Source organism: Micromys minutus (assembly GCF_963924665.1).
Source record: "Micromys minutus genome assembly, chromosome: 24".
Classification (NCBI taxonomy): domain Eukaryota; kingdom Metazoa; phylum Chordata; class Mammalia; order Rodentia; family Muridae; genus Micromys; species Micromys minutus.
In genome coordinates this window covers 15556713-15582187 of record NC_137959.1, presented here as the reverse complement: position 1 = coordinate 15582187, position 25475 = coordinate 15556713, and the positions used below count along the sequence as shown (strand labels likewise).

Below are 25475 nucleotides of genomic sequence, written 5' to 3'. Positions count from 1 at the left end.
AGCTTCACTTTATTATGTAATGTACAAAAATTGAGATGTGTTATATTCTCTCTTTCTCTCTCTCTCTCTCTCTCTTTAAAACTATGTGTCCAAGTTCCTAGGAAGTGTGATTTTTTAACCTGAGCAGACCTTGATCCCTGTGGTTAGTGACCACTGTCTCTGGAGGTGCGGATGTCAGTCATAGTTAAGGTGAAATGTAAGGGACTACTTTCACTTGGTTTTTCTCTTCAGAAGCATTGCGGTTCACTGCAGAGTACAGCAATCGATACAGAGAACAGATCCACAGTTCTCTCCCCTCCCAGCCCAGCACTGTAGCATTTAGGCTGCACAACGAATCACTTGCTTGGTACTTATATGATTCTCCCTACTCTTTTCCAAAATAAAAACAGTTACACTGAATTTAGTCTTACAGCTTGCCTTTTCCATTTGAACACCTATAGAAATAACAAATATTTAGCATGTAGTTAGGCTCTAACAGCCCAGGATCTGAACTAAGAAGATAGTGTGCCTGCCAACATTTTCTCTCTTGACTGCAGATGTTCTTCTAAGACATCATTTTAAAATATGAATGGAATTCCAATATATAGAAAGTCCATTCGTTTGTTATCTATTGTTTACTATTATGCTAGGAGGAATCTAAGCAGTGTAATTCCAGTAAATAGGAAACTGAGGCAGGACTGGAGTTCAAAGCCAGTCTGAGCTATCTACAGAGACCCTTTTATGGTGACTATTTTTATGTAAGTTTCATTGTATACCTATTTGATTATTCTTTGTAGAGGTATCTAAACAATGTTTGCAATAAAAAGGGAAGTATTTCTGGTATGAATTCTACCCTGTCATCAATTACACACTTTGAAAAATAAAAACTGAAGCCTGAAAGCTATTGTTGATGTTCATGAAATTTTTATTCTGAAAAGAAAGCTTAATCTAAGACATAATCAAATAGTTTAGCCTCTAACATGGTGCATTTGTGAGATACTCACAGACTGCTTAACAACATCTCCCCACTCAGGAGCTACTCCATATTCTGAATTTTCTTTCAGGAATCGACATAAATCTTTCAAAGGAGGAGCAAATGCACCTCCAACCTGTAAAAAAAAAAAAAAAAAAAAAAAAACAGATAGTTAGACAGTTAGCACTTTGAAATATTAAGTTATTTATTTTATTTCTGATATAGAATTTTTAAAAAATATGTTTTTTTGAACAAGCTTCAACAATCTGTATAATTATACTAAAAAAGGGTCACTCCAATCTAAACAGGCTACTGAAATACTTTATGAACACATTGCTTTTGTCCTCTGGTTATTTGTAACTGTCAACTTGGCAGATGTAACCTAGAATTAGAGACTCTCTATTGAAGAACTGCCTAGATCAGACTGGCTTATGGGCATGTCCATGGATGGACTGTCTTGATTGCTAATTAACGTAGAAGTGCCCAGCCCACTGTAGGTGGCACTATTCCCTAGGCAGGTGATTCTAAACTATATAAAAGAGCTAGCTGAGCATGAGCCTCCAAGTAAGTTAGTAAGCAAGGACTGAAGCATCAAGAAGCATTTCTCCATGGTTTATGCTACAGTTCTTTGGGTATGAGTTTCTTGGTCAGGGGTAACATTATGTAGAATAGCAAGCAGTCCTGCCTTCAGGTTCCTGCTTGTTTTCCTGCTTTAACTTCTTTTGATGATGAACCTATAACCAGAAAGCAAACCTTTCCTTCCCTCAGTTGCCTTTGGTCACAGTAACTGTCACAGTGATAGGAATGAACAAAAATGATGTAAATCTTAAATGTTTTAAGTGCAATAACTAGAGAAGAAAATGAAGAACTATTATTCATGGTATACTTAGGAGGCAAGACAGACAGTCTAGGCCACCTTGAAGTATACCTTTTGGAGTCATATTTTCAAGCTATGGAAACACAGGTAAATCAATAAATATTTTTGAGTCTCTTTTGTGATCTATGAAATGATGTGACGATAATATTCCTTCAAAGCATCTGATGAGAAAAATGAGGCAGTTCAAGTGTCTTATAATATCTTCTGACAATAAGTATATATCAAATACTGGGCTTAGAACATTACATAAATATTTTATTTTAGTTTTTAGAAAATCTTTTCGAGTTACTATTTCTACTTCAAAATGAAGGACCTGAGCACCAGAGAAGTCATAGTTAGCTTTATAAAGCCATCTAATGGCAAGAGTTAGGAGTAAAACATAGGTCTCAGAATTCCATGCTTTTGTTTGTTATGTGTATTAACTAAATTATATATCGTTAAATTGTAAGAATTTTTATATGATAATTCATAATTCAAATTAATAATTATATCAATGTTTTTGACCTACTAATTTAATGTTTCTTTGCAGTCTAAAAGCTGTTTATTGAGCAGTTCCTTCTTTTCTCTTGAATACATGCATTTTAGATATTATTTTCTTGAGTAATACTGGGGACTGAATTAGGGCCTGTGAATGCTACATAAGCATTCTGTCCCTGGCTACATCCCCAACTAATAAATATATATTATATTTTGATAGGATGCACATTCGTTTATCACAGTGAGTATATCACCTATACCTATAAGCATTTTCACCTAATGTTCTTCTCTTCTTTAGTCTCTATGTCTTCTCTTGTAATCTGTTCTTTATGAAGCTTCAGGTTAAAGTGAATTTACAACCTGTAACTTAACCTCCAGGCTGATGCAGAAAGAATATTCTGAGTTTGAGAACAGTCCAGCCTACATAGTGAGTTCTAGGTCAGCCTGAGCTACAGTGTGAGACCTTGTTTTAAACAAAACAAATATAATACGAGATAACATGACCTCCTCTAAAACTAAGGGGACTTTGTAGGAAGAAGATTCTTTTCCTTTCAATTCGTCAACCTAACTCTATATCTTAAAGATAAGCCAATAGTGGAGAACACTACAAATCAAAGGAAATGAGAAAGATTCCAGAAAGTTTACAACATTAATATTCAGAATATTTACTGCCAGTGACATGGCCCAGCAGAAAAAGGCACTTTCTGCCAAGTTTGACCATCTGAGTTCAATCACCAGGATCTATATGGTTGACGGAGAGAACTGACTTGTGCATGTTGTCCTTTGACCTTGGTACACCATACACACACACACACACACACACACACACACATGTTCAGTATTAAGACCAACAAATAAAAACAAGAAGTTATTCCTTCTCCTTAAAGCTAGCTAAGAAGCTGCCGGATATGGTGGCACACACCTCTCACCTCAACTCTTGGAAAGTGGAGGCAAAACTATCACAATTTCAAGGATATCTTCAGTTACATGGTAAGTTTTTCCTCATCTCAAAGGATGAAATCAACAACAACCCTACTCCAGGAAAACCAAAGAAACGGAACTCCCAACCTTGCTGATGCTGGGATAATCTTTTGTACATAGTGTAATGATTGTCTTTGCATGAAACATCTTCTGTCTCAGTGTTTTATAATCTTCTTCATCACCTTCTGACTGGTTTAATAAGGAGTAGAAAGAAAGCATAGGCAGGACTTCTGGAGAAACTCTGGGAAAGAGCCAGAGGCAGGCGATTTGCCAGTCAACACCTGGAGGCAAGAGATAAGGCCAGACAGATGGAAAGGAAGAAACAAGTGCCGGTACTCAAGAGGTAATGAGCCACAAGGAGAATGTAGATCAGTATAAATGGGACAATTTAAGTATAAGAGCTGATTGGGAACAAGACTAAGCTAAGGTCAAATGCTTGTGATTAATGAAAGGTCTCTTATCATTAGTTGGGTAACAGGTGGGTCTGAGACAGTTCAGTGATAGGCTGAGACAAATTAAAATATTCAGTACTGGGAAATTTTGTTTGTTAAGAGTCTCATTTTACTGTAGCCGGAGTGTAATAGTGGGGGTTCTCTAGAACAGAATAGACAGAATTAAAAAGAAATGTACACACACACACACACACACACACACACACACACACACACACACACACACACACACACACACACACGATGTATTAGAATGGTTGCTGTGGTCCAGACACAATGGCTGTCAACCAACAGAAAGTCCAAGAATGCAGTAGTTGCTCAGTCTCCATGGCTGGATGTCTCACTTAGTCTTCAGAATACATCAGAATCCTGAAGGAGGAGGCTCTAAAGCCAGTGAGGAATGGACTTGACCATGAGAACAAGGCAAGGAGAGGACAGCTTCCTTCTTTTATGCCCTAGATATAGACTACAGTCAGAGGTGTGCCCCAGATTAATGATGGACTTTCTCACCTCAAAAGATTCAGATTAAAACTGGGTCTTCCCCAGATGTAGACACTCACAGCCAAACAATGGATGGAGCTTGGTGTTCTTATGGAAGAATATGAGGAAGGGTTACAGCCCCTAAGGGGATAGGAACTCCACAGAAAGACCAACAGAGTCACCTAACCTGAACCCTTGGTCCTAGGTTGTGTGAAAAAGCAGGATGTAAGACTGGGAGCAAGCCAGAAAGCAGCACTGCTATATGGTCTCTGCTTCAGTTACTGCCTCCAGATTCCTGCCTTGAGTTCCTGCCCAGCTTCTCTTGGGAACATAAGATGAAACAAACCCCTTCTTCCACAGTTTGCTTTATATCAGTGTTTTAACACCATATAGCAAACCAATATACTATCAAAAGTTGAATAAACTGCTTCTACCAGACAGTAAAATTCGTAGTGTTTAATATAAGAGCAGCTGTTACTTTGAAATGGTTTGTTTGAATGTGGGATTTCTTATGAGAAGTTAAAATGTTTTTATACATTGCAATCTTATCAGGGATGTCATTCACCAGAAAGCAGAACATGGAATGCCCAGGGAGGAGTGAGTCTGTGAGTTGAGTCTTATCCTACTGTTTGTCACCTTTTCTCACCCACCTTACTGTTCAGCTGACATAACAAACCCTAGTACATTACAGCTCTGTGTACAAAGGATATCACAAATCACCTATTCTTTAGATTATGAGGGAAAAAAAGACAAATCAGTATAGAAAGAGAATTTTACCAAATACTAAGTAATATCTGGTTCAGAAATAACCTGTGGAAAGAAAGTCTTAATTTGGGGGCTAAGGCTAAGGTCAGTGGGTATTGCTTGTTGCATCTCTAGAGGATCTGGGTTTGGTTCTCAGCACCCCTCTCAGGAGGTTTGCAACTGCCACACTGCACTCCCAGGAAACCCAGGACCCTCAGCACCTCAATACTAAGGTTGTGGTCTACCATGTCCAGACAGCTTTCCTGAGCTCAGTAAAATGAAGGCGGTGCTTTCTCTTCTCTGCCTGATCTAGGGAGCCCAACCCAAACACTACCTGAGGGATGTCATGTAATCCCTGGTGAAATTATAGGTTCAACCTCTTGGAAAGCCTCTCCAATGCACATGAGATTTCCCCCAATACCTTAGGCCTCAGCCAATGAAACTTCACCTTAAAAACCCTTCCTACTTTCCAAGAGTCATATATAGCTCTGGTTCACTCCAAATGAAGCATAGGCATACAAACCTACCCTGAATAAAGGTGTGTGCTCAAGCTAGGATTGTCTCAGAGAGCCATTTCATTGAAGACTGTCAGAGAAGGCCTTCATCTAAAGAGCTGTATGTAACACAAGGTCCTTGGAGAAGTCGTTTCTCTCTACTTCCCGAGCTGGACCAGGACCCTGCAGACTCTACTTAGCCCCACAGCCAGACCCAACATGCATAGCATAATGTACAGACAAATAAAAAGTTTTTTTTTAAAAAAAAAAAACCTAAAAATCATAGGACTAGAAGCAACCGCTGTTTGATGCTAAGTTTGAGAAAACTCAGGAAAGCAAAAACTGGGCTGAACCCGAGCGAGCCAGAGAAGAGCATTAGAAGGTACAAAAGGTCACATAATAGTTGGAAACACCTAGAGAAACTGAAAAGCTAATCACTGTAAAAGAACCAGTTCATATGGTTCCCTGGAAGGAGGAGGAGCCAAAGAACCTTCCAGAAGGTAACCTAGTCTGTCCTAGTTTAAAGAGACAGGCAGTCAGTCCTAAGCACAGAATGAGTTCTCATGTCTTCAAACTCTGTTGGGGAATTTGGTGGCACTCCTGCATAACAAATCATCATAGGAGAAGTTGACGTTGGAGTCTATAAATCCCACAGGCTATACCCAGGCACCATTTTGGGACTGAACTACTCAAGGGGCTTGGAAATAAGGCACAGTTAGAAGTCGGGAAGCCTGGGGACATCCAGCCACAGCATACAGGCAGTCTGTAATAGGTGCCCTAGGGCTGGACAAGGAGATGCTGACGATAAAGTCACAGAAGGCCTAGTAAAGGAAGACGCCAATGTGACCATGAAGTGCTGATACAGCAGGATCGGACAGAGGCTGTTCCAACGGTTCTGTGGTTCTGACACTGGGTCTCCTTTTCCCACACTTGTACTATTATTTTCAACTTAGGTTGCTGTTGTTTAAGTATTATCTCATGTGGACAAGTGCTTTGCCTGCATGAATGTCTGTGTAGCAAGTGTGTGTCTGGCTAGAGGGCACCCTGCGCAAGGGAGGGTAACACACAGGTGAATGAGCACAGGGCAACTAAAGTTAATGCTGATCATAACATATAAGCTAGAAAGAAGCTCATCTATTAATAATCTGTGAATATTTAGCACAAGCTAAGCATAAAAATTCCACTCACCTATAAAGTAAAATTTGAGACATTTTATTTCCATCAAAAATTATATAATATGCCTAGTTGAGAAAACAGGGTTAACTTGAGCTATCTGACAAAAATGTTACACTGATAAAAAGGCAATGCATTTATTACAGTGATAATTTAAATGATGTCACCTTTGAGTAAGGGTTTTTGGCTTTTGGCACAAGACACGTGGGCTGGTGCCTCAAGTATTGTAAGAAGGATGACCTCTTCCTTGTAGATGAAGGTAGCATTTTCTCCCTTCTCACCCCTCCCCCACAATAATGAGCATGGCAACTGAACCAGTCAGGGGACAGCAACTAATGTCTCCTTGAGGGAACAAATTATGCTCTGAAAAGAACCCTGTCTGAGACAGAGTGCCCTTGTCCAGTGCACAGCCATACACACCCACACCGCTTGGCCAGATCTGTGCAATGGCTTCAGTAATGTGGGACTTGACAGTAGACTACAGAAAAGTATCACGCCTGTCTTTTCCCACAGCTGTGCTTGTTTCCCCTTCTCCTGTCTGTTAGACAATAATGCATAATGAAACGGTATGACCAGTGTGGGAGGGTGCGGGCCGCACAGATACCTTTCGTGCGTTCCTTCTGTTGATCAGCTGCACGCGCTCCTCTCCAGTGAGGCTGTTGACATCCAGTTTGTTTGGGTTTCGGCATCGATGCCTTTTCTGCTTGGGTCTTCCCTCGTGAAGCTGCACTCTCTAAAACACACCAAGAAACACCTTGAAGCTCAGCTCGTGGCCTTGTCCAACACTTCAGAGTGGTGCAGGTGAGCTGACCCCAGGAGCTCCCACTCTGTAGTTTAAAAGTCTTAAACTTGAAAGATTTTAATTAAGTTTTAAATTTTCTTTTCAACTTTTTAATTTGAACACGTACTCAAGGCCCCTGTGATGGTCGCTGCTATGGCTCTGTATGAATGACTCTGGAGTATTCCTGTCATCTCTTCTGTACACGGCAGCAAACTACAGACACGGGCACCCAAGGGGTCGGCACTGACGGAGCCGTTTCCTTTGAAAAGCTTGTTATTGTCATGAGCTAGACTTCCTTTGATGAGTTCCCATGTAGCAGATTTCAGGAGAAACTCCTCGGGCTTCCTCTGTGCTCTGATCATTTCTATATTTACTTGTTTGTTTTGGGGGCAGGCTTTCAGGTAGCTCAGGCTGGTCCTGATCTTATTCTGAACCAAGGGTGTGTTACAACTGGGCCCTTCTTGCCTCTGCCGTCCATACCCTGAGCTTACAGCTCTATACCACCAATCCCTGCTACAACAATTCAGAATTGTGCTGGGATCTCTCTTAATTATTTGATCTTTTCACATATTCTTCACAATGGTAAAGGTATTATTTTTTACAGTGCCAATCAAGAAGCAGGCTCAGGGTAATGAATCACACCTTTAAGTTCAGTTCTAAGGCAGAGGCAGGCAGATCTCTGAGTTCCAGACCAGCCAGGGCTATATAGAAAGACCCTGTCTCACAAAACAAAACAACTCCCAGTAAAACAATAAGTAAATAAAAATAATTAAAAAAAACCCAAACCTTCATATCTGGCAATAAAAATAAAAACTGGGCATCTTACTGTCTGCTAACATTTTCCAGGACTGTTCTCAGGGCCCAGCATGCCTTCCTCCTGTGCTAAAGGAGTCAACGCTCACCGAGTCCTTTCTCAGTTACTACTGAAATTTCTGTCTCCATGTGTTTTCCTTTGCCTCTCCTGTTAATTGTTCTGATCTCGATTCATGGCACTTCACACACCTCTTCTCTGTTATATTCCTTTGTTTGTTTTTGAGACTGTGTAGTCCTGGCTGCCCTAGAATTTTCTCTGGAGACTGGGCTGACCTCCGACTCAGAGACCCAACTGTCTCTGTTCCTAACTCTCCCCCACCTTCCCACCTCCACCCACCAGCCCCCTGAATGCTGGGATTAAAGGCAGGCACCTCCACCAGCTGGCAATGTTCTAAGCTCACATTATAGCTATTTAGCTACAGAGAAAGTTAATAAAAACTCATTTGTAATGATAAAAACGGGAGGAAAATCCTTTCGGCTAGGCTGTGTCACATGGGAGAGAGAGAGCTTTGCGTTCTTACATTCCCATCTTCAGTTACTAAAGTCATAGCTAGTGCTTAGGAGCATCACTCAATATAATTATGTTGGTTGAATAAAAGAATGTCATTTTCCAACATGCTGTGAATTCACATTTCTATAATTGCAACATTCATTTTCATGGCCTGATATATTTAGTGTAAACTTCTTTTCATACAAGTATAGAAATATTTGACAATAAAACAAAAAGAAGTTAAAGAAAAGACTGAAAATTTGTGTTAACTGCTATACAAATTAGAAGTATGAAAGGCATCTAACATCCCAAACTGAAGCTTTCTGTGTTACACTGCCAGGCTGTTTCTTCGTGATAAAGCAGACATATTGGGTCAAAAATTGTATTATAAATATAAAGAATATTCTAGAAACTAGAGATTATTTAGTTGCTTTATATGAAAAAAACAAGGAAATTAATTGTATTCTGTTAATAAAATAGTAATAATCACATTCCCTATACAAGTTTTCAAAATTAAGTTTTTAAAAGATTTATTTATTTTATGTATGCAGAAGAGGGCAGCAGATCCCGTTACAGATGGTTGTGAGCCACCATGTGGTTGCTGGGAACTGAACTCAGGACCTCTGGAAGAGCAGTCAGTGCTCTTAACCACTGAGCCATCTCTCCAACCCCCAAATTTAAAAATTTTAAATGATAGATTAAAAATAAAAAGCTAGGTACAGTGGTGCATGCCTTTAATCCTAGCACTCAGGAGGCAGGCGAGGAGAGATAGACATGCCTGGTGTTTTAAGATGCTCAATTTTTTCACAAGCTTTATTTTATTTTTTAAAGATTTGTTTATTTCATGTACATGAGTACACTGTAGTTGTCCTCAGACACACCAGAAGAGAGCATTGGACCCCATTACAGATGGTTGTGAGCTACCATGTGGTTGCTGGGAACTGAACTCAGGAATCTCTGAGTTCAAGGTAAGCCTAGTCTACACACTGAATTCCAGGACAGCCAGGAGTACACAAGAGAAACCCCGTCTGGAAAACTATAAAAAAAAAAACAAACAATAACAATGAAAAAGACCTAGTCCTTAGAGGCCCATGTGGTGGAGCACAGCTTCCCTGAGGTAATCCATTTGGATTTCATACTAGAGGGAGCAATGGTAGCTCAGCTACCTCACTGTAGGGGGTAGGCCTCTACTCTTGCTTTAAAAAGTACACAGAAAATTTACATTTACATACGTGGTACATTAAATTTAGTACGCTACTGTCTGATAATTACTGTAAAAATACAAGCAACAGATTTCTATGGCTGAGACATAGTCTCAATACTATTCAAAGTCTTTACTTTCTTCATCTGTTTTACTCTGCCTAGACTGTTAGTTACGTATAAAAGTACATAGACAGCAAACCAGAGAATAAGACAACACAAGTTAAACATAGTGACTCAGATCTTTGCTTAACGTAACTCTGGACAAAGAAAAATATTGTACACTTATAGCTTAAAGATACCTGTTATATGGCCTTGAATCATTTACTTAAATTTTCAGCATTTTAATTGCTTTATAGAGTAATTCTAATAATACTATCATAAATCGTTATGTTACTTGAGATAAAGGATGTTAAGTATGAAGTCTAATGTAAGTATAACACATTTTAATACTTAAATTACTTTGTATTTACTATCATTTTAAAATAAACTTCTGCAGAAGTAGAGTTGGAAGTTTTATATCACTGCAACCTTTATTGGGTATAATAAAGTACATCAGAAGGGTGTTTTTTTTTTTAAGTTTAATTTTTAAACAAAAAACAGCTTTGAACATGAAAAATCTTTTTGAGTACTAGGATTCCAGGTGTTTGCTACCGTATCCAGCCTGGGGTGAGTTTTATAATTAAATATTTATTATATGTAGAAAAGAAAGTATCACAGAATTATATTTTAGGAAAGATGGTAATTATTTCTTTTTGATACTTTTTCTAAATCTTAGGCAGAACAGATATTTAGTATATGTATAATGACTCAGAAGAAGAAAACCACTGAGACTTTGAGGTCTGCTTACTGGAATGAAAGCTCCCAAGTCCTCCACGTAACCGGGGTGCTCCTTAAGCCATCTGTCCAGGTCCTTTCTCTTCGGTGCATCATCTCCTGCGAGCCGTGTCCCATCTTTGAGATTAATAACTGGAACGGGACTTTCTGTGTCGGGGATTCTTTGAGGCTGAGGATAGGACAGTGCTGGACTTATTCCTGTGGAAATCTGTGAGGTGGTTATGTCTAAAGTAAACTGCTGAAAAACACCACATACAATTTGTATCTCTACACTTTATTATTCGGATTTTAGTTTAAAAGAGTACTTTGTTGCCAGCTTTCCCCATTCCAGACTTTGCTGTGCATTCCTGACCACCCTGGAACCCTGGTACACCAGGATGGCCCGAAGCTGGCAGTGACTGCACACTGGGTCACACAAGTGCTCCCCCATGTCCAGATTCAACTGTCACTTTCTTCCTTCCTCTTTCTTTCTCTCTCTTTCTTTCTTTCTTTCTTTCCTCTCTCTCTCTCTCTCTCTCTCTCTCTCTCTCTCTCTCTCTCTCTCTCTCTCTCTTTTGAAGAAGAAAGCATTGTATAAAATTCTGCCAAGCCATTTAAAGTTAAAATTTTTATGACTCTTTGTCAGTGTCAAATATTAAGATCTAATTTAAGAGTATGGAATACTAATTTCCTTATTATTTATCTTATTAAAATATAAAACAATAAGTATCCTTATTAGGATTAATTTCAGGCTTAAGGTTAAGTAATTTTAAAATAGGTTTACTTACATGATTAGGTGGCTTATTTCTGTTCAGAAAGAGGACATCAGCACCTTCCACATTCCTTCTCCTTCCCCGCCTTTTCTTCACTATAGGCTGGCTGTCTAGTATCGCTCCGTTGGCTCCAAGGGTTGACTGAATGGAGGTACCTAATTAAATTAAAAATGCAAAACAGTGACTGGAAACTTAAATCAAACATTACAACTTTTCTAATTGTATTTTAAATTAGTTCTTTTATACACAAAACTAAGCCGTTCTTGGACTAAAAACATGCTCATCTCCCAATTGAAAAGCTTGGAGATTGGGAATCTAGCTCTCACTCAGTGGCCCCCTCTGACCTCCTGCCCCATCCTCCTGCTTTCTCCCACTGTATTCTGGCATTCGAGGTGTGAGTCACCTTACCTGACATGTACTAAACTCCTTGCTGGCCACTTGGCATGCTTTTTTAGTTAATTCATCACAAAAACATCACTTCTTGCTCCTCCCACTTCATCTTACACACAGTGAGAAGGTTCAGAAATGTTAATGTTAACATATAAGCATGTGTGTGGTTGATATGGGTGCACAAGTGTGGAGCTATACACACACATGTGCATGTGTGTTTGGAGGTCAGAGACTATCTGCCATTGGGTGTCTTCCTCAATTGATCTCCACTGTATTTACGAGGTAGGGCCTCTCATTGAATCCAGACCTCACTGTTCTGACTAGTCTAGCTAGCCAGCTTGCCCCAAGGATCCCCTGTTGCTAGCTAACAAGCGCTGGGATTGCAGACTTTATTAAGTACCGGGCATCCTGAGGATGATCTTCAGGCTTAAATGGCAAATGCTTTATCCACCAAGCTATATCCTCAGCCCTTTAACTGCAGGGCTAGTAACTAGAAAATCACACTGAATGGAATAGTTAGTGAACCCACAATGCCAACAAAAATAAGCTAATTGATAATTTAAAAATTAGAAATAGCAGCAACTGAAAGCAATGATCGGTCCCCGAACTGTAGGAGTCTCACATACTGTTCTCATGAACTGTGCTCACACACAGTGATGGTTTTGAAATGCTTTCAAGTATCATGTGACAACCAGACATGGCCCCCACTAAAGTAGAGTCCTCAGCCTTGTAAAACAAGGAAGGTATGAAGAAAATTCAACCTATTCATTTTCTCTGGTTGGAAATTAGTGTTTTGGGGGTAAGTACATCGCGATGAACTCTCTTGAGATTCAACTGATCCTAAGCATCATTCTCAGTTCTTCACACTTTAAGAACACAGGTAGAAGGCGGCCAGAGAAGACCAAACAGTGTTGAATGCATTTAAAACATTTTGGAGTTATTCATTTTCTTTGTATGGGTATGTTTCTTTGCCTCTGTGTGTGTGTGTGTGTGTGTGTTGTGTGTGTGTCTGTGTGTGTCTTTGTGTTTACTCCATTTCCATATCTGGTGCCCATGGAGGTTAGAAGGGGGTATTGGGATATTCCTAGAAGTGGAATTACAGATGGTTGTGAGCCACATCCTTTGTGAGAACAACTCTCTTACCCACTGAACCACCTTTCCAGCCCATGTAAACATTCTTTGATGATCAAAGGGCATGCAACACGTGGCATAAATGACGCATTCAGCAAACGTGTTGATTCAAGTGGCCAGAAAGATTAGAAGAAATAGAGACTCAAGGGAAAATATATTAATATGGTAATTGTTTTTAAAAAATGCTATGGTTTACCGTGCAGACACAGGAGGAGCAAAGCTAAGTCTACAGTGCTTTAGAGGTAGAACTTCAATCACTGAGAGAAGAAACAAAACAGATCAGGGAAAATGCACTTCTGAATTAGAAGATATTTTTCTGAAACAGACTGCCTGGCATAAGAAGGGTGATCTGAAGTGAGAGAGGCCTTGTCTTGAAAGGGTCTGTGGGAACTGAAGAGACTAGTCAGAAATAACTCCTGTGTCATGTCTGCTTGGATCATCTTAAAAGTGTGCCCGCACCCTTTCAATTCTTCTACCAATAATCACTATCATGTGACTTAAATTACTGTTTGAAGCACCAAAATGCTACTCTACCTTTTATCTGTTGAAAGCTACTTGACAAGATGGTATCTCCATTCAAATACTGAAAGTTCTTAAACCAAACTGTTATAACTCAAAATATCATACTAAAGTTCAACTGGGCTGGTGGTACAGTTAAGCGGTAAAGTGACTGGCTAAGCATACATGAAATCCTGAGTGGGCTCCAGAACATGCATGCACATGCACATGCGCACTCGCGCGCACGCACACACACACACACACACACACACACACAGAGAGAGAGAGAGAGAGAGAGTGAGAGAGAGAGAGAGAGAGAGAGAGAGAGAGAGAGACATTAGAGACACAGACAGGCAGGTAGGCACACAGACACATACAAAGAAAGAGACAAACAGACAGACAGAGAGACAGACAGAGAGAGAGATACAAACCATATATACACATCCCCAGAAACAATAATATTTAATGTTTTGCTGACTACTTTGTAGGCATTAAAGAGGTCCCCAACACTAAAGAGAAAATACTTTTTTATTTCAACTATGTATAAAAAGAGAATTTGGAAATGGCAAGGAATATCTTGATAATACCAAGTTACTATTTGCACATTTACCTGACACTGGCATAGATTTGGGGGCGTTAACAAGGTTAGTGTCTGATGTGCTCTGGAGCTCCCGAAGCCGAGTGAGATACTGCTGCTGGCCAAGGCCACCATCTTCTCCATCAAATGGTCTTTTCTGGGCAAGCCCCTGCTTTTGAAATGTCAACTTCAAACCAGCTTCCTATTAAAAAAGAAAAAAATTCAAAACCATTATCAAGACAGAAAATGTTACCAAAACCTTACTATAGGATATCAAGAAAAATAGTTTACTTAGAAAGAGTGAAGGCAAAACCCCTGATACTCCTGAGGTTCTCCTGTTCACAAATCAATAGGAAAGGTGCTCAATCATGTCTAGGAATACAAACCAAAGCTTTTCATGTGCGAAGTACATAAATAACACTTTTAGGGGCAGACAGGCATCTCTAGATACATTATTTATGACAATTTTAGAGACATCACCCACACATACACATATATGCTGGTATGAATTTTTCCTATATGAAAATGCACTTCCTGTGTGTCGAGTTTTCCTCACGTTCTCCCTGCTTCTTCCTCAGCCTTTAAAGGGCCAGCATTATATGTGTGTCCTCCACATTAAATTTCAGCCATATATTAAATAGCAAATAATTAAACTTCAAAGATCATATTAAAATAAACATTTCTAATAATGGGGCACATTAAATGCTTGAGAGGGAAAGTACATTGATATACCATATAAATATTGAAAAGGCTCTAGAACAGAAATAGGCACATTGTTCAGGAAACACCTTGTTCAGAACTATACTCAGGAGAGAAGCCTAGTTAGTGATGAGTCCCTTAATGGGATACTCAATTTGAACAACCTAAATATAGGAAGGAAGCAATGTAATGCCCTGAGACAAGTATGTGAAGGAAGGAAAGAAGGAAGGAAGGAAGAGTGAGAGCAGGCAGCCACTGCAGAAAAGCATGCTGCACATCGCAATCGCAACCAGGCCCTAGGGCAATAAAAATGCACATACGTCTTTGATTTTCACTGTAAACTCCTTTTCTCGTACATGCTTCTTCACCTTTGACATCTGTGTTGACTGTTCATGCTCTTCTTTGACAGCCACAGCTGGGGGTGTGGGGACATTGGGCTCGCTGTATTCTGTAGCCGCTCCGGGACTGTCCAGCAGTTTTGTGGTATAGAAAGACGCCACTGTGCTAGCATCATAATGTCTTCTAGCTGACGGCCACTTCCCTTTCAGAACTGTTTGACAAATACTGTCCAAGCGGTTGATCATTACCCGGTCCTAGAAAAGCAGGTAACATCAAGGTTTTCTTTTAGCAATTAGGCCTTTGGAGACCAAATAATCTAAGAGCTTTGATGGTTTAAGTCAGGTCTAACAGTGTGTGTAGTATGCTTGTGTATTGCAATTCTGTACAGTATTTAAGTGCAAATTCCCTTTGGTGAAGTTCAAAAGCATTGTACCACAAAGATATCTTTATTATTTTAATATTTTGATCCTTCAATGAAGTCTTAGGCTGTCCTTGAACTCACTAAATAGCCCAAGGATCCTCCCAATTGCTTGAATAATAGAAATGTAATATAAATGTGGACCGCAATAGCCAGTCAAATCTGAGGCTCAGTGCATGTTAGCACAGCACTCTATTAGAGGAGCTGCATCTACAGATGCAGGGTACAAAGGTAATACTTAGGAATGCCAAAAGTGAACAGGTTCCCCCATTTCTAACTTCTCCACCTCATTTCCATGGCACCCCATATTAGTCTAGTCACATATGGGGATCATAGATGTAGCTTGTTCTACTGAATGCACCTGTCTAAAATGAACTTTTTGGTAGGTCACAACTACAAAAGGCATTCAATGTCCTTCACTGCAAACATTCTAAAATTATACTGAGAAGCATACACATGTAGGTACAACTCATTTAATAAAGAGTAATAATTTATACTTTTGATGCAAATACCAAAATGTCATCATAAATTTATTGTGACTTTTTTTTCATGTAAGACTATCTACCATTAGGCTAGATGTGGTGCTGCACACCTTTAATCCCAGAGCTCCAGAGGCAGAGAGGTAGAGAGACAGAGAAACAGAGAGGCAGGCAGATGTCTGAGTATGAGGCCAGTCTGACTATCAGAGCCATACAGTAAGGCCTGGTCTTAAAAAACAAAACAAAACAAAACAAAACCCAAAAGACAAAAAAAAAAAAAAAAAAAAAAAAACAAAACCTACCATTAAAGCAATAATAAAAAGAAGACCTGTCTTAGCAATAACCTCTTCTTTTACCTTTGGCCAATATGAGGCTGCCAGCATATATCCACCTTGTAACAGGTAAGCAGACTCTGGTGTTCCATTGTTTGCCTGGAAACTGTCCTGGGTTTCGTCCTGGGTAGTGCTCAGTGATGCGACACTTTCCTCGTCATAGGCTTTCACATGAGGCGTACCTTCTAATGACAACAGTTACAGTCACCCTTTAAAACCCACATGAAACAATTTATGCATACTCTTAAAATCCTATATAATTTCTTAAATTCCCCACAGTTCTCCAAATAAGATACCACTTAGATGTGGACATATGGTAGCCCTGGAAGTCAGACCTGAGCGCTGTAACAATGGACTCCAGCTCCAGGGGAGGATGAGGCTCTTTAGGCCACAGCGGTCCCCGAAGGAGCTTTTACCTGAACCGTTGTTGCACTACTCTGCTGAGAGAAACAGTTCTTACTGTACGTCCTTCTACGGACTGTAGGCAGCAAGTATGGCACACAATACTCTTGTTTGTCTATTTAATCTAAGGTTCCTGGTGGTTGCTATAAACATCCTTTCTTTGTTCATAATAAACGTGTTCTGGAGAAAGCAGTAAATTTAAGGCAATAAAGAAGGCAAGCTGTTACGTCAAACTTCAAACGCCCCCGTTCAACTCATCTACAGAACAGGGATTGTGTAAGTCATGCCAGATAACTAACTCAGTCATCTTTTTCTAAGACAATTTATAAGCATAGAATTTAAACTTTTGACTTTAAGCATGCTTCAGTAATTTAAATCAAGTTCTATACATTTTCATTTGAAAAGCTGTCATAAAGAAAACAAATGTGTGCATGTACCTCGCTTTTGGACCTCTTCTTCACTGTCACTTTCTTCGGATGATGATGAAGAAGATGATGATGAGGAGGAAGAAGATGAGGAGGAGGAAGAGGATGCCGAAGAACAAGATGAGGATGAAGAAGAACTAGAGCCTGATCGAGAGTGTGAACAAGAAGAGGAGGAAGAGGAGGAGGAGGATCTGGAAGAACACGATGAACGCTCAGAATCAGAGTCAGAATCAGAACTGGATTCTGATCCTCTTTTGTGGACTCTCTGTTTCTTAGAAGCTGGATTTGGAGTTAGGGGTTCTGTTCTGGCTGCAACCATGCGCCTGTCTGTTTCACTTCTCCCACCAGATTTCTGGTCTCCAGTAGCCTGCGATAAAACACCGTTCTTTGGACTTACAGGCTCAGACTTAACTCGTGTCCTTGTTCCCATAGAAGACATAGACTCTTCTTCAGAGGACTGGGGCTCTTCTGTAAGGCTTCCACCCTTAACTTTCATATCCTCTAGAAGAGTACCTTTAGCACCTAGCAGTCTAGGCAAAGAGGTAAGAGGAGAAGCAGAAAGTGCTACTTGGTATTGCTGTAAAAGTGGGGTAGAAGTCCTTGAAGGAGCTGCCTTACTCTGACTGTAGTTCCTCTGAGCTGCCATAAACGAGAGTTCAGGATCACGCAGAATGTGATAGTCAGTCCGGCTTACTCCATGTTTGGCAGCACCAATAAGCAAATCCCTATCATGAGAGCCACATTCCCACCAGATAGGTAAGTCTGGGTTTGGATGGCAAAGCTTCAAGCGTTCAAACAGCTGTGGGTGGCGAAGGGCCTGCTCCCGTACTTTTCTTAGAAGCTCAATGCGATATAAAGTCCTAGAAGCGCGTTCTTCTGTGATTGGTTGAATAAAAATATTTGGATCGACCAATTCTATATTGAAACAAGGACCAAAATATTAATCTCAAAAATGCTTTTGGTAGATTTAACACAAGGTAACTTTAAAAGCCTCTATACGGTGTCATTATAATTTCTAGAACTGTAAATGTAAAAATTGTTTTTAAAATTACTAAAATCATAAAACATAAAATATCTATTTTAAAATGAGTAACATGATTATTTCATAAGTTTGTTGCCATATAAAGATTTATTTTTAAGAACTTCTCCAAGATTACTTATAAATACATCTAGAACGATTCAGTGATACCCAATAAACAAGTGGAATCTGGCATATCTCATAGTGTATAAGGTAAGTTAGGTTACAAAGACATTTTGTTTGTTTTGGTTTTTGGAGGCAGGGTCTCTGTCTATATCCCTGGCTATCCTGGGACTGTGTAGACTAAGCTGGCCTCGAACTTAAAGAGATCCACCTGCCTCTGCCAACCCGTATGTGCCATCATGCCTGGAAACAACAAAAATTTTGAGGGAAACATGGTCTATAAGCCAAACATCACACAAGTTATTCAGGAAAGGAGTTCAGCTTCAGCATTAGATCATGGTATATTTGTTTTGATGTGGTCCTACCTTTTGGATCTGGTTACTGGCTCTTGGAAATCACTTACAAAGATAATGTGTTATCACACTAATGCAAGAACCAACCTGCAGAACTCATAATAAAAACATGTATAAAGTTTGAGCAAAAATAAAGTGTTGGGTTTACAGTTTATGGGTTACAACCTATAAATGACTCCAAATGAGGAAGATTTCTTCCTTACAATGGAATTTCACAGAGAATCTATTGCCCACAAAATTGATTGTATAGAAGGCACTAAAAACAGGATTAATTTTTTGATTCTCTTATTCTATGCTTCTAGACTTTTTTGCCTGCACGCACGTGAGTGCAGCAATGTGTGCCCTTGCCGCCTGGGGCCAGAACAGGGTGATGGATTTCCTGAGACTAGAGTTACTGATGACTGTTGGCTGCCATGTGGGCGCTGGAAATCAAACCTGAGTCCTCCGAAGGAACAGCCAGCGCTCTCAACCACTGACTCATCTTCCCAGCCCACAAATATAGTTTTGCAAGTTTGAGCAAAAATAGGATTTGTGAGATTCCAAGTTATTAGTTAATTACGTGGAAAAACAAAGTAGAAAAATACAATCATAAAGTACGGCTTAGCGATTCATATGAGCACAGCCTGACAGCACAAACCTTACAACATTATTAACACCGTATACAAAACCTGCAACAAAGTGGACATGGTGGCACACAGCTCTAATCCCAGCACTGCGGAGGCAGAGGTAGGTGCATCTCTGTGAGACAGAGGCTGGCATGGCTTGCCAGTCAAGAACTTGTTTCAAAAAAAAAGACACATTGTCTGATCCTATGAAGACTCAAATTGGAACAGAAGGAAATATGGCAAAATGACTTATGATATTTAGGTCCTTTATGATGAGGAACAGTGAGAATATTCAAGTACCACCTGGGGGTCCTAGAACACAAACATACATCAGAGAAGCCAAGTTTGGGAGCGATACCTGTCATCACACAATGGGAGGACTGTGACCCAAGGCAAGCTGAATTACAAGTGAGGACAAGGCCAGCCAGGCTACATGGCAAGACCTTGTCCCAGAACAAGCATCAACTCCTCCCCCAGAAATGTGTGTGTGTGTGTGTGTGTGTGTGTGTGTGTGTGTGTGTGTGTGTGTATTTGACTGAAACTACCCTGAATTTCCTGGATAATCAAGAGATTTGCTACATTATTTGGCAAACTGGCAATAAGTCTGTGAGGAAATAAAAGCAAACGCAAGCCCAGCTCTACCCTTGCTTTTGTATCCATCCAGTTTTGTGTCCTGTTTTCATCTAAAACCCATCAAGTACAGTTTGCACTGCCCTTATGCTCTTGGATGTGTGGCCAGCCACTGGAGTACAGTAGACCTTCTGGGGACTACATCCTTAGAGCAAACTTAGTTGTCCAAAGCTCCTTAGCTAGGGATGGGATGTTTTGCCCATTCCCCCTCTCTGTAAGAGCCAGAGGCATAGATAGTTATAAAGAAGTAGTGTTTTCTTGAAACAGCATAATTTATTTTCTTTTTGGTTTTTGTCAGGGCTTCTATACATATCCCGACTGGTCTAAAACTTATTATGTAGACAAAACTGGTCTTGAACTCAGAGTTCTACCTGCCTCTTACCTACATAATACTAGAACTAAACAAGTTGTTTTCTTAAACTTTGGTGGGCATCTTCTCTCTTTATCTTACTGCGGCAATAGGTCCAGGGAACAGGCGTCTATCAACAGAACTTATTTACAGTTCTAAAAACTCACAATTTCTTAAATTTAATAGTTTGTTTCTTTGACTTATACAGGGGAAACCTTATACATACCTTCTTTGGAAGGAAGACGACAAACCCTCCGACACATGGACATGAATGCACACAAATACTTCTCCAGACTGCTATCAGTTTTCTTGTGTAGCCTAGCCAGAGCTCTGAACTTTGTCCAATCAAACTGCCCTCTGTCTGGGTCAAAAACTACTCCAAATGTAGACACAACTCTATAAAAGTCAGCCTCTTCTCTCCTGGTCCATCTATATCGGATAAGATTGAGATTAAAAACACACACATCAATAAAATGGTGAAAATAATGACTATAACAGATTTAAAATGCATATAGTTCTTAATGCCTTACAGGATTAAAGATTTTAGCCTTGAAAATAACTTAAAAATTCTAGTTGACTTATCCATCCATAACTTAATTGATATATTCTGTCTATTCCTTCAGTCATTGCCAACTGGCTTCTGCATATTTACTAAATGAAAAAAGTGCATGGAATACAAAATTTTATGCCCCTGGCCTTAAGTAAAATGATAGTGTTTTTAGACACATTTGCAGTATGAAATGCTGTTTATCATTGTATATGTTATAGAAAGAATTTTAGGAGGGCAGAGAAGACGGACTTGAGTGATCAAGAAAACCATCAGTGTGCCAGCAAGATGAGCGGTGTGTGCCAGCAAGTCTGCTCGAGGATACAGATGGTGCAAAACAAAGAGACCCTTGCAAGCTGTTCTCTGATGCCTGCACACACACACACACACACACATACACATACACACACACACACACATACACATACACACACACACACATACACACACACATACACATACACACACACACATACACATACACACACACACACACACACACACACACACACACACACACAAATAAAATAATGTAAAAAACAAACAACACCATCACCAAAACCCAGCCCACGAGTGTGTCACGGGTGAGCGGTGGCATGCTGGAGAGTAAGACGGGACAAGGTTACGATGTGGGTGGAGGGAGAGGCGTGGGGTGAGTAAAACAGGACTGATTCTGCACCTCACAGGTCTGATAATATTCCAGGTTGACGGAGCTATGGCTTCTATTGAGAGCAGAGCAAAGCTGGGCATTGTTAGGAAGCTCTAAGGCCCAGCTAATGTAGCTCCTTTTCGGAGGTGTGCTTCTGACACAGTGTCGTTTTCATCACAGTCACACATTTTCACACTACAGCCTCCATCTGCACACTAGTGTCCTTGCTTAACTCACTCACCTTTTGTGTTAAAGAAAAAATGGCAAAGGCTTTTGAAAAATGTTAAAGGCTAATTTTATTATAGTCATGTGTCAATGATCATAATATTCAATTCTCAGAACCTATGTGAGAAGTTGAATGTGGGAGCTGGAGAGATGACTCAATGGTTAGAGCACATGTTGCTCTTGAGAGGACCTGGGTTCCGTTCTCAGCACCACACGGCAGCTCACAACCATTTAAGTTTTAGTTCCAGGGGATCCAATGTTGCCTTCTGACATCTGTGGGCCCCAGACACACTCATGGTCACATACATATATGCACTTAAACACATTAAGGGAGGCATGTAGCTATGATGTAAAGTATAGCCCAAGAAACTAATTGAATCATGGATTGTAGACTTGGGTGCAAAGAGTACACTGGGAGATGAAGGACCCATTAAAAGATTATTCAGAACAGAAATAAACAAAAAAACGACAGTGATTTTCATCACAAAAATTGCAACTGAGACCAAGATACAGAAAACGTGACATCACAGTATCTTGTGAACTATTGTGGTAATGGCTTAATTTAGTTAAGTAAATGTTATATGAGCACAGAAAAAGGAGAATATGATGTTATCTAATACTTACTAATATCTAGTTGAACAGGCCACATGGGCTGTGTTATGGACCAGACAACTCGAAGTGTTTCTCAGGTAACAAAGACAAAGATAAACTGGGGACTGAAACTTAGTAGAACTTAGTAGGGCATTTCTGGCTGGAGGAAGGTGTAGTAAAGCTACGAATGTGAAATAAAGTGTTACAGAAGGGGGCTCGGCCAGATCACTGACTGCTTTCTTAGAGAACGCAGCTTCCGTTCCAATTTCAGGGGGTCTGCGTCACATGGTGCACTGACGTTCATGCAATACACATAAAAATAATAATAGGGCTAGAAAGATGGCTCAGTGGTTAACAGCAACTCCGACTCCCTGCACTCATATTAGGAGGCTCACAAGTACCCTTATTCTAGCTTCAAGGGAATCCAACACCCCTTGCTTCTTAAGGCATCTACCTTCTAGTAATAGAAAGAAAATCTTAAAAAAAAAAAAAAAAAAAAAAAAAAAAAAACCTAAATCTTTAAAAAACCCAAACCTAATTGTAAGAATCTTTGAACTTAGACTTCAGGACATAACATTTTTTACCTATGCAAGACAATGAGCAATCAAATGTTATAAAAAAAAAAAAACTACTATTTTAGGAAAATGATTTCACATCTAACAGTCTAAGGGGTGGCACAGAGGACAATAACAGCGATGACAACTCATTACCAGTGGAGATGTAATCTGCTCCTCCTCCCTTAGTCTAGACTAGGCTGGTTCTGTGATAATTTTGGTCACAAGAAGGTGGCAGAATGACATTTTATAACTGATAAGAACCGACTTTAAGAAATCGGCAGCCTCTATACCTAACTCAATCAACAGTTTATTATATAGCTTGGCAACCGACAGAGCGTAACACACATAGTACAAAGAGAAGTCTTACACTTTAGTCTTTGTTTAGTTTGTAGGATACCTTTGACTGTGCAAATATTAAAACAACTTAAAAAACCCCTTTAGGTGCTATATACCAGAGTGAAAAAGGAATCACCTTAGTATCTACTGACTAGGAGTAATTCTGTAAATTTTAGAATTCCCATGCACTTATATTGAAACAGCTCTCAGTACCTCAGTGTGTAAAGTGCCTCCCCTTCTGACCTCCTGAGGCATCACACACACACACAGGTAGGTAAAGCATGCACACAGGTAAACATACATGAATACATCTTGGGAAGATATTTTAAGGAAAGAAGTTGGAACTTTTGTGGTTGAGAAACTTCTGTCTTGTTTTGTTTTAAGACAGGGTCTCTCTACACAGTCCTGGCTCTCCTGTAACTCCCTTAGACCAGGCTGGCCTCAAGCTCACACTCTGCCTGCCTTGGCTGCCACAGTGCCTGGCTTCCCTGTCTTAATGTCTCTCACTTTCCCTTCAACAACAATTCCCCCTTGTAGAGTAGTGAAGCACCCTTTGCTTTCTATTCCTTCTTAAATTTTATAAATGTTTTAACGTAAAGTAAGATCGACAAGGCTATATTTATCATAATTTAGGTTTTGGATCTACTGATAATTTAGAATTGTATAAAAAAATTTTATCTGTGCCTTTATTTCTTAAATATTTCAATGTTAGTAGAAATAACAACACTGATGAAATATGAATTGTAAACATAAGGCAATAATCTTTGCTAGTATTTTTCTAATTCTGCTTCTATAAGTGAATGAATATATACATATATGTATGTGAGTCTTTTGTTTTGGCCAATTAGGACAAAAATCCAACAACTTCGTAATCTTCCAAATGAACACACACCCGCAGATACTGTATATTAAAACTGCTGTGGTCTTACCTCTGCTGTCTCTCGATCTTGGCTGCCATTTTAGGGTTCAGAGCGGCTTCTTCGTAAAGAGGCTGCATGACACTGGCAGGCACTGAGTAGGCTGGCTGTGTTTGTTGGATGTGTCTGTTTTTATTAGTTCGCTGATACGCAGTGATGAGACGTCTCAGTCGTGTGGTCAAAGCTGACGGGGTAGGCCAATACACTTTATCTCCTTCCATCAACTGACCCTCTGTGTTTAAGGAAACTGGTGTTATTAACAGTGATGAAACCAAAGCAGATACTGTAAGACACTCACAAGAGATAAAACTTTATATTTGTTATTTTCTTTCAATTTGATTATAGAAAGTAAACCATTAAAAAAACAAAGCTGCTGGGCATGGTGACACACACCTTTAACCCCAGCACTCGGCCACAGACACAGTCAGATCTCTGAGTTCATATAGTGGTCTATATTGTGAGTTCCAGGACCACCAGGGTTACATAGTGAGTGAGGGCTTGTCTCAAAAGTAAAGAACAGCTTTGAGAAGCACTGTGATAGAAGAGTTACTCAGAGTAAGAGGAACGACAGAAGTGGGGTCAGGATGTTACCTATTTGAATGGAATTTTTTTTGCACAGAAAATAAAACTCTTGGAATTCCAGGTCTAATATATTATGCTGCATTGCAACTATTCAATGGCATAAATGAATTAAAAGCCAAACAGAAATCAATAGGATAGTTCATACTGTAACCCCAGGAAACATAAAAGTATTTATTGAAATTATATTAATTTGTAATCAAAGCAGTTTTAAGGCCATTAGGTAGAAACTTGTGTACTTAAATATATATTTTAAAAATCCACAGGGAAGACTAGGGATGTAGCTCAGTTGTGAGAGTGCTCGCCCAGCAAGCATGAAGCTCTGGGTCTGTTTTCAGCAGCAGTGTATGCAACTGGCAGAGACAGGATGTGCTGAAACGCTGGCACTTGGGAAGATCAGATACTCAGTGCATCTATCTCAGTGAACTCGCTCAGCTAGCTTTGTAAGGACTGAATCGTAAGGCTGCTCCTGATGTGCATATGGAAATAATAAGAGATTAAGTGCATTATAATTGCACTAATATTTAATGATTTATCCAAGCCATAGTTAAAGCTCAGAGTCAAGGCTCTGTGAACCCTAGCAGAGGGTTACATCTCCAGTACAGTTTCTATGACAAGCACAGTCCAATAGCACTCGTGCGAATTAGATACAAGAATGTGACTTGTTGATCTCCCAGTTCATGAGGATGTGAGTTCTCAGCGCTGCTAAGTGAAGAATTGCAGCCTACCTCCATCTGCTATGACCAGATCTCCAGGGGAGGAAGCATCATCCTTTAAAAGAGACAGACATTTGTCACAAAGTA

The 25475-nt window shown here is 39.8% G+C and overlaps 1 protein-coding gene across 6 annotated transcripts in view; it reads right to left on the bottom strand.

The window, feature by feature from the left end:
* Positions 1 to 25475, bottom strand: part of CHD9 (chromodomain helicase DNA binding protein 9) — a gene marked incomplete at its 5' end in the record, with an annotated part of 116909 nt that overhangs the window by 4452 nt on the left and 86982 nt on the right. For 3 of the 6 annotated variants that reach the window (XM_080937054.1, XM_080937050.1, XM_080937055.1), the window contains 11 exons: positions 984 to 1088; positions 7235 to 7363; positions 10765 to 10959; positions 11519 to 11658; positions 14133 to 14301; positions 15119 to 15391; positions 16391 to 16551; positions 17206 to 18108; positions 20498 to 20700; positions 24106 to 24325; positions 25401 to 25443. In XM_080937054.1, coding sequence (XP_080793180.1) covers positions 984 to 1088; positions 7235 to 7363; positions 10765 to 10959; positions 11519 to 11658; positions 14133 to 14301; positions 15119 to 15391; positions 16391 to 16551; positions 17206 to 18108; positions 20498 to 20700; positions 24106 to 24325; positions 25401 to 25443 — 2541 coding nt within the window. The remainder of the gene's footprint in view (positions 1 to 983; positions 1089 to 7234; positions 7364 to 10764; positions 10960 to 11518; positions 11659 to 14132; positions 14302 to 15118; positions 15392 to 16390; positions 16552 to 17205; positions 18109 to 20497; positions 20701 to 24105; positions 24326 to 25400; positions 25444 to 25475) is intronic. The other 3 variants (XM_080937052.1, XM_080937051.1, XM_080937053.1) reach the window with 3 other exon arrangements.